A 10,209-nucleotide genomic window follows, 5' to 3' on the forward strand; every position below is an offset into this window, starting at 1 on the left:
TTGTCTCTGCTATCTGCATGACCTGAGATCTTTCAGGAATGCTAGCTATCTTGCATTGGGAGGGCTCATTATCCACTAATACTTGATGTATGTCTAAACTTTTGGGCCTCATTGTGCAGAAGGTGTGTTTTTTCCTCCTTTCTAACATTGGCTCAAATTATGAGTCTCTGTTCATGACATGTTTCTGTAAAACAAATCACTCCAAAACTTAATGACTTAAAAACCACCAAATCATATTTATTTTGTTTGCAAAGTTATCACTTGGGCAGGCCCAGCAGGGATGGCTGCTGTTCTGTGATGTCCGGGATCCCAGCTGCAGACACACGTGGTCTGTCCATTCCACCTCTCCCCCATGGTGGTCTCAGAGTAGGTGGCTCAGGGTTCCAGGGGCGAGTGTTCCCAGAGAGCAAGCAGAAGCTGCAAGGACTTCTTTGGCCTAGCCTCAGATGTCATGCAGTATGACTTCTGCTGTATCTTATTGGCCATATAAGACCAGTACTGATTCAATGTGGGAGTGGGCTATACAAAGGCGACATTATTAGGATGCAGGGACCACCTTGCTGGCTGGCTACAGAAGCCCCCTTCTTTTCAGTTTCCAAAGGCAAACTGACTTTTTATTGCAAGTTAAATTTGTCTAGGATCTGACACCACTGTACCCAAAGGCTTCCATGGATACACACCAGAAAGAAGAGATCAGGACACACGGTTTCTATGCTCCTTCCAGCCACTGTGTTGTCTTTATTCAATGGAGTACTGAATTAGAGGCAGAGAGGGTTTGTCCTCTGGCATTACATTTTAGAGAATGGCAGTCATACTATCCGCCCTGGCTCTCGGAGAACCCATCTTGGCTCTGTACACTTAGTTTTTCAGGTTGTTTCAGAGAGGGACGAAATTCTGGATGCTGGCTTTAAAATGATAGTAAGGCATCCAGACTGCTGTGAAACCAGCAGCTCCTCCCTCTCAGTTCCCATCATCATGCTGACCAGTAACAAAAGAAATAAGTGGAGACTACGAATACTAGGGTGTGGGAAATAATGCTTACATGCTTAAGATACACCCACTTAGGTCTTTTAAAAACCAATTGTTCTAAAGCTTTTATTGCTCTGTCACAAAATAGATGGAGCAGACATTGATTCCAAGGTCATTGTGAATTGACGTTTAACCATATTAATAAGTAATGCAAGTTTGACTGCTAGGAGGAGGTTTGCGGGGGAAGGCATCACAGTATACTGAATGCTTGTAAACATTAGTACAAGTATAGAGTAAGAGAGACTCCCCTACTGATGCTAGATAGGACCCAAGTTCCTCTCTTTCTGAGGGATGAAGCACTAAGGATTCGTCTCCATGTTACATCTGCTAGGGTATAATAGACTGCCCTAAAGAAGAATGGATTCTGATTTGGCTACTTGTCTCAAGATGATATCGGTTCTCCTCCATGTTTCTGGTTCTTTGCAAGGTGGGCTCAGCCTCCAAAAGGGGGTCCTCCAGGATGGCCTGATGGAAAATGCTGCCCCTAGTACCAAGGACATGAAATGAAATGGGTTCATCGCTGAGACTTTTTGCCCCATTCTCTTCCCCAGGTTTACCTCCGCAGAGAATGCTTTCCTAACCGAAGGGGCTGCATAATCTACAGTAAATCGGGCTCTCTGCCCCACCTTACTCCCACTTTGCTCTCTGTACCTGTGCCTTGTGTCCTTCTCTGTCACCTCTGCCAGTAACCAGAACAGCAGCAGTGACTGCCTATTGGTCACCTTTGGGCAGATCAGGTTCCGGGGTGGCTAGTGCCACTAGCTCAGCCCTCCCATCTCACAGCACCTCCAGGACTCCATCGGAGGACAGAAGAGACAGTGCAATCACAAAGTGAGGGGGGCTACGGGGAGCCCTGGCATATTGGGAGCTGGGGATCAGGACTTCCTGATGCTCTGCAGAGAGACCGCAAATGTGATGATGCGGAGGGGCCAGTGCAGGGGACACATGTCTGGAACCAGAATCACACTCGGCTGTGGGGATCCCAGCCTCGCACTGGGCCCACACTGCAGGGTGGAGCACCCTCCAGCTGGCTAACTTAAATCACATGGACGGGGACTAGGTGAGTCCTCAGGGACAGCTGTGGCTGCCACCCTGCCTCGGCCGCTGCCTGCGTGACACTCAGCTCCCCACTTTGGGCAGCCTCGCCCTCACCTTGGGCAGCCTGGCAATGCTATGAGATGCACCCTCTGTCTGTGGCTGATACCCCAGTCTCAGACCCATGAGTCTTGTCTCACTGTTTCCCAGGGGGGAGGGTGGGTCAGTGTGGCAGCTCCTCTGCGTGGACACAGTGTGAGATGAGGCACCGCAGCAGAGCCCGGCCACTGCCAAAGCAGGAGGGGCCAGCAATCAGATGTTTTCTAGGACATCCAGGGGGACAAGGCCTCTCTTCTTTCCACTGAGGACTCTGATAAAGCCATCTTGCTCCTCTTCGGAAGTCACGCAGATCTGAATGCCAAGGAAGGAGAAACATCAAAGTGTCAACAAGGAAGAAATTAGGAGCTGCTTGAATCACAGGGGACTGAGGCCAGGAGCACCAAATTGGAAAAGGGAGAGCAGTTTCAAATAGTGGGGTGTTGGAGGGGGGAGACTGGCTCTATAAGGAAAAGGTTGAATAAATATTAGGCAGAACCTGGGTTTGGAAATAGGCCTAGGTGCTGAATGTTTTCTGAGTTTTAGGAATGAAGTTTTACAAATGAGGATCAATAAAATGGGGTTAATCAGATTGTGTCCCCCTGAAGAGTCACTGTGAGGACAGAACGATATAATGCTCACAAGAGAACCTAGCATGTGGCACGCAATGAGTCCTCAATACTTTATTTTAAAGATACAGACTAATAGCTACCATTCAGCAGGCTCCTGTCATGTGTTTGGAAATTTATACATATGATAACAGGAAGTCAAAGGAAGCTATTCCATTCCTGGCCCCTAGCAAAGCAAACAGATGCTAACACCTCCCCTTGCCCAGCTGTGTGGGACTGAACAAGAAAGTGGTTAAAAATCTGTTTGTATGCCCTTGTCATCATCACTGCCATTTACCACTGAAAGGCTGAAGGGTGGAGAGAGTCAGATGGAAATAAGAAGTTTTTGCAAAGTGCTGTGAGTTTCACCCACCTGACTTGCTTCCATGCGTGGTAGGTTAGAGTCCCTAGAAACAGAGCCTGAGGCTTGAATCCTTGCGAAGTGGCTTGTTGAGGGTGTGCTCTCAGGAGGTGGGAAGTGAGGGAAGCAGGGGGGCGGGGAAGAAGCTGAGCAAGGATGAGGACTCAGTTGGAGGTGAGCCTCAGGCTGATCCCACAGGGAGCTCTGGAGTATGAAGTGGGCCGAGGAGTGGTCCCACCTTGAGGCAAGGGGTCTGGCTTCTTGGGCCCCATTTCAGTCATTGGCCACTGGCTGACTTGGGTGTGAGAGGTGTGACCTGTCAGGTGAGGCAGCTCTTGGTCCACAGAAGGGCAGTAGATGGATAAGGGACAGCTGTGAGTTGTCCATCAACACAGCAACCAGGAGATGGGTACACCCACCTAGTGAGGGGGTTGAGAAAAGAGCTGAGCTTTATTTGTGACTCCCAGTGCTTAGGACATACAAAGGACTGGTTTCTGGTTCAAGTTTCAGAAACCTAACTCTATGATAAACTTGACTGGAAAGAAGCTCAGATGGGGAAGTAAAGAGGAGTTTATCTGTAAGAACAGAAGATGTTGTGACTGTTTCCTGAAAGCCAGAAGTGAGCTGTGAGAAAGAAATAGCCTTGGGGCCATGTTAGATCCTGCTAGAACATTATGGGCAAGATGGCTGCCAAAGGGAAAGTGAACCATCTGATTTTCAAAAGCTAAGACCTGTCATTACCCTTGCCAGAAACACCACAGACAAGGGACCCTAGTGATAGGCAGGGAGTGTATGTCTTAAAAAGAACCCATAAAAATGCCTTGAGAGCACGATTTACCTTTAATACTGTGACAAAGAGCACGATTTACCTTTAATACCGTGACAAAGACATTGTTGAAATATGCCCGAAATTCAACAATCCTTACTATTAGACCAACCAATCCACATCAGTGAAAAACTTTAAACCTGCTCCCTTGTGCAGATTTGTTCTAGATGCTTATTTAAAAATTTCCAGTTGAAATATTTAAATAAAGAAATGAACATGAAAATAGTTTGATGATGTATATACACACAGATGTTGTATCATGTTGATGTCAAATATGGAGAACACTGGGCAAGAAATCAGAAAACGGAAATTATGGCCAGAGCTCAGAGCCTTACGCCATTAGCCCAAGTCATAAAACAAACAAACAAACAAACAAAATGACTGCAGTATGGGGTCTCCATTAGTTTTTTGGGTCATTTTCACAATTTTCCTGATTTACATTAGTAGTAAATTTCAGTCTCTCTAGCAAAAGCCCACTGACAGTTCAGATGCATGTCCATATATACCCCAAACCTTTATCTTCCCTTTTTCTCTCTCAAGATTTCAGTGTGGAAGAGAAACAGTGCTTGGTAGAGGCAATGGAAGAGTTGTTTGAAGGTGTCTCAAAAATAAGAGGACAAGATGCACAAATGTTTGTACTTTGTTGCATGTACTTATTTCTTCTGCACCTCCTAGCTGGCATCCCTGCAGTGATTTGATTTGGGGAGACCTTCCATAGGACGAGGAGTTCTGTACCCACCATGCACTGCTTGAACAGTCTCGGGGGCAGACAAAGGGGAAACAGATGAGGAAGCTAAAGGAAGTCGAAAAAGATGAATGCAAAGGGTTGAAAACAGGTTTCAGCAGCTTGTACTCTTCCTAGAAATGAAGGGTCTAGGATTTAAATTTCTGATGGTGCAAATACATAGCTCTCCAGGCTTGAAAACCTGCCATTTTAGGAAGCGATAAAAAGGTTGGAAACATTTCCTTTTAAGATGAAGTGGAAAGATGAGCCCGGAAGATTATGGGTAGAGAGGGTGGGAGGTGAGGGAGAGGCAGAGGAACTCCTTTGCTTCGCAGGGCTACAAATAGGGTGACCAACTGGTTTTGGTTTGCCTGGGATGTTCTCAGTCTTCGCACTGAAAAGTCCCACATCCAAGGAAATTCCTCAGCCCCAGATAAAGTAGACAGTTGATTATGCCAGCAAATGTTTTACTGGCCAGGCCATGTGAGAGATATCTCCAAGTGTCTGAGGTCCCTTGATTCCCTACTTTCTGTATTCATTCATTCATTCATTCATTCACTCACTCATTTTCCAAGTTTTTATTGAGAGGCCACTATGTGCTAGCTACCACTCCAGAAGCTGGGAAATAAAGGCAGATGCATGCTCTCATGAAGCTTATTGGGCAGAATTGGAAGGAGAGACATTTCGCGAGTAATTACATGTGTGATGAGTGCAAGGGCCTTGTGTGTTTTAATACCCAATTATTTAGTAAACTGACAATATAAATCATTAACCATTTTTGAATGAACTCATGATGAAAAGGGTCCCTTTGCTGACCTTCTGACCTATCTCTTTGACTGGATGGAACTGGGGCACTGGCCAACCACTGAAAACATCACCAGCAAGAATTAATTCAATTAGGATTCACCTGAGTCATGGGAGGTACACATGGACAAGAGAACAAAAATCAGGGCTCTGCCAAATGGGAAAAAGGCAGAGATGACTACTGGTACCAACCAACAGTTGGGTGTTAGACGATTTTCAGTAGAGGAAGGAGATGTCCAGATTTATATAAACTGGTTCTTTTTCCTCTCCTGTCCTCTCCTCTCCCTTCTTCTCCTCTTGTTATCTGATATCCCTTTTCCCCCCTCTCCCTTCCTCCCTCTTTCTCTCTCTTCCTTCCTTCCTCTCTCCCTCCCACTCTCTTGCCAGCCAGACTTCTGAAGACTGGACTATTTCCTTCCTACTGCTGACAAATCCTGGCCTGTCCACTCTGCTTGCTGACAGCATTGCCGACTGCCTGCTGGATACCATGTGTGCAGAAGGAATGGTCTGGGCATCTCAGTACCGAGGTGAGTACAGCACATATAGAGCACTAGCACCCACCATACTCAACAGAGCATCTCCAGTAGCCTAGTGCTTACTTAGACATGCAGCCCAGATACTGCCAGCCCCTGGGCATCACTCAGACTTTGCATTCCTTAATTAATTAATTTTTTTTTTGAGAGATGAGGGAGCATGCATGCACTTGTGGGTGGTGGGGGGCAGGGAGCAGCAGAAGAGAGAGAGATTCCTCACCGAGCGTGGAGCCCTACGACGGCTCCAATCCCAGGACCTGAGATTGTGATCTGAGATTGTGACCTGAGCTGACCTGAGTCAGCTACTCTACTGATTGAGACACTCAGCCATCCCACTTAGTGTTTGTTATTAATGATAACCCCATTCACCCATGTTTTTGCTCTGGTTTCTGTGTTTATGGCTTTACCACTCTCCTCCTCTCACTTCCCCTACTCCTAAGGGAGTAGACTAGATTTTTCCCCATTCTTGTCTCTACTTGATATCTTGTTGTTGACCCACTCCCTAGCCCTCTGCTTCTTCTCCTATGTTGTCTCTAATTCTGCTCCCTGCCAGTTAAGTGCCCCTCTTGGCTCAGTCCCTTCATGGTCTTGCCTGGCTTACGTCCTACAATCTAACCCACTTTGGGGGAGCACATCTGCTAATAACATCTAAGGTTTCCCTGGCCTTGCCTCAACTCATTAACATTCAACTGGGCTGCAACTTAAAACAGATGAGCAGTCATTTTATTTGAAAGGATTTCTTGCCTTGCGCTCCGGACTCAGTCTTCCCTCAAAATACCTATGAGAAGATAGGGAGTAGAGGGTGGAATGTTCTGAGCACTGGGATTGGCAGCCATTTGGAGACTGACAGGCACTTCTCTACAACCACTGAGTTGTAGAGAACTCAGTTGATGCCTGAAGCAAGTTGTACTGTTGGATTTAGGATGAATATTCAAGGTTGAAAGATAGTTCCTCCTCTAAGGTCTGCCCAGGCCACAGAAATTCTGCAACTCCTCTGAGCAGAAAACTGGGCAGCCACTTTTCCCTTACTACTACAGGCTCCACTTTCTAATGTGGTCAAAATACATCTTTTCCTTCTCCTAATTAATACCTCTCTTTTTACATTTATTGATCCATTTATTGGAGTGGTCCTCCAAGAAGAGGAAATGACAGGAAGTAGGAGCACATTAGGCGACACCAGTGTCTCCTGGGAGGTGAGACCTCATCAGATAAAACAGTGGGTGGGAATGGAGACAGAAAGACCACGGGGTCTTGCATGAAGGAGGAGGTAGCTTTGCACGTGTTCCAGAGCTGAGAATGTTGAGGAAAAAAGCAATGGCAGTAGCAAATCCTAACTTGACCCTGCAGACCAACATTGGATAAAGGTTCTTAGATAACAGAAGTTAGTGTAAGAGCCATGCATAATTACCTGCTCCCCCAGCTGAGGATACCTGAAAACTCGTGAGTGAGCACTGAGTTGGACCAACTCTGGTCCACTCATCTTTCAGCTGGGAACCCTCCACTCTGCACCAATCACTCCTTGTTCTAGGATAAGTAAATCATTTGCATCAGACACTGTTGGTTAATGTCAGTGGTGTTAATCTGTTCTTTTCCCATGCAGCAGAGCCCTGACTTTTGTTCTGTTGTCCATCCTTACCCTACATGACTTGGGTGAATCCTAATTGTCCGAATCTGTTTTGATTCTCCTTGCTAGTGATTCCCATGGGACCCGGTTCTAGCTAATGAAACAGCATGGGGAGTTCTGAGGTAGTGTGTTTTCCTCTTAAAAGAGATACATTAAGAAGAAAATTTCTTTCTTCATCTGGAAGGGATTCTTGGGGTGGCTGCAGCCATCTGTGACCACTAGAAAAGGTGGCTAGTATTTCAAAGATGGTGAAGCCTTAGGCTGGAAGAATCTAGATCCCTGGCCATGGCATCAAGCTGTTGAATTATGAATCCCAGAACTTCCCTGTATCCAGGCCTCTCATTATGTGAGTAAAATCCACCTTATAAGGTTGACTCAATTTGAGTAACCTGAGATGTGTAACAGGTTCTGCTGTTTAACAAATTACCACAAACTCAGTGCCTTTAAACAAACCAGTTTATTACATTAGATTTCTGTAGGTCTGGTGTCTGGTGGGCTTGGCTAGTTTTCTCTGCTCTGGGATTCATACCAAAATCAATGAGTCAACAGGGCTTATTCTTTTCCCCTCCTTCCTTACTTCTTTTTCTCTAAGAGAGGATTAATTCCAGGCTCATTTAGGCTGTCGAATCCAGTTCATTGAGGTTGTAGGACTGAAGTCCAGTCTTGGTTTCCTTGCTGAGTCAGGGATCATCCTTAGTTTCTAGAGGCTGCCTGCAGTCCTTGACTTGTAGTCCCTTCCTGTATCTTGAGATACAGTAAGTATGGGTTGAGTCCTTCTCACATTTAATCTCTCTCTGACCTACCCTTCTTCCCTCTCCTGCGATCTCTCTTTGACTCCAGCTGGATTTATTTCACTGCTTTTAAGGGCTCAAATTGGAGGGCCTTGCACACAAGGCCCTTGCAATTGATTGGAGCTAGCCAGCCCACACAATCTAAGACATCTCCCTATCACAAGGCCCATAATCTTAATCACATCTGTAAAGTCCCTTTTGCATGAAATCTGGATTAGTGTCCTATGGTTTCTGTAACAAATTATCACTAAATTGATGGCTTAAAATGACACAAAGTTATCTTGCAGTTTGGGAAATCGGAAGTCCTTAAATGTGAAGGTGAAGGCTGGGCTGCCAGAGAATCTATTTCCTTACGTTCAGCTTCTAAGAGGCATTCCCTGGCTCCTGGATCCTTCCTCCATCTGCAAGGTCAACAGCATAGCATCTTCAAATCTCTCTCTCTCTCTTTCTGACTTCAGCTTCTATCCTCACATTTACTTCTCTGACTCTGGCCCTCTGTCTTCCTGTTCTAAGGAACTGTGATGACACTGGGCTCACCTGGATAATCCAGAATAATTTCCCATCTCACCATCCTTGACTTCACCACATCTGCAGAGTCCTTCTTGCCATGCGAGGTAACACATTCAGTTTTGGGGATTAGGACATGGGGCTGTTGTTCTGCCTACCACAAGGCGAAAGGATCAAAATTACTACTATCAAACATTAAAAAAATACCGTAGGTGATAAGTGCATATGTCTGAAAGAATAAGCTATTCTTGAATGCCACGGGCTGAAGGAAGACTCTGCCTTGATGTTTTAAGGAATCTCCAGGTGGAGAGAGGATGTGAAGAGAGGCAAAGTAAACATTCTGTGGGCAGAAGGGGGTTGGTGGAGAAGAAAACTCTACAGGCAATGCACATCCAGTTGAATCTATGTTAGAAGCAGTGGCAGACTGGATTGAAACTTTGGAATATTAAAGGAATTGGGGCACTATCTGAAAATGTTCTCTCAGGAGGAAGCGGAGAGTGATGGAGTGGAACTCAATCAAGAGGTTAAAACTATAGGGGATCATGGGGGAAGAGAGGAAAAATGAAACAAGACAAAACCAGAGAGGGAGACAAGCCATAAGAGACTCTTAATCACTGGAAACAAACTGAGGGTTGCTGGAGGGGAGAAGGATGGAGGGATGGAGTAAAGGGGTGATGGACATCAAAGAGTGCATGTGATGTAATGAGCACTGGATATTAGATGAGACTGATGAATCACAGACCTGTACCTCTGAAACCAATAACATATGTGGGTAGAAATTGGCACACACTTTTTAGAAGCAATTTGGTCATACGTATCAAGAACTGTAAAAATCTTTTATCTGTTTTTCTATAAATTCTAAAGTCTATCATAAGGATGTAATCAGGCCTTTTCAACCTGTACCCTAAAGTGAGCTGATTACCTACCAAAGAACTCTGGTCACCCATGAAATCAGCCTGAGATCAGAATTACAAACATCTGGATCTCTACAGGGTCAGAAGATGCCAGTGGGCAGGTAAAGCGAAGTGGGAACCTCAAACTGATATCGGAAGATAAACAAAAGGGGGAGGGAGCCACCAGAGGTGACCAGTTGGAAAGTAATACCCCTAATACGAGCGAGAGTGCCCTGCGTCTGGGGACCAGCATTAACTTGGAGACTGGTTGAAAGCACTCCAAAAGAGCAAAAGAGCGCCAGGGGAGGCTGTCCTGGGACCGGGGACTTAAGCCCCTGTCCTTAGCCGCCCCGATTCCCACAATTCCACCCCCCCCCC

General features: G+C 45.9%; 1 protein-coding gene across 2 annotated transcripts in view; it reads right to left on the reverse strand.

Moving 5' to 3' along the window:
* Window positions 1–2,157: 2,157 nt before the first annotated feature.
* STAC (SH3 and cysteine rich domain) overlaps window positions 2,158–10,209 on the reverse strand; it is a 152,026-nt gene continuing 143,974 nt past the window's right edge. For both annotated transcript variants that reach the window (XM_032861266.1, XM_032861267.1), the window contains exon 11: window positions 2,158–2,475. In XM_032861266.1, the coding sequence (XP_032717157.1) occupies window positions 2,377–2,475 (99 nt within the window). In that variant the 3' untranslated portion in view covers window positions 2,158–2,376. The remainder of the gene's footprint in view (window positions 2,476–10,209) is intronic.

The sequence above is a fragment of the Lontra canadensis genome, unplaced genomic scaffold (assembly GCF_010015895.1).
Source record: "Lontra canadensis isolate GAN:19392208 unplaced genomic scaffold, GSC_riverotter_1.0 scaffold20, whole genome shotgun sequence".
NCBI lineage: Eukaryota > Metazoa > Chordata > Mammalia > Carnivora > Mustelidae > Lontra > Lontra canadensis.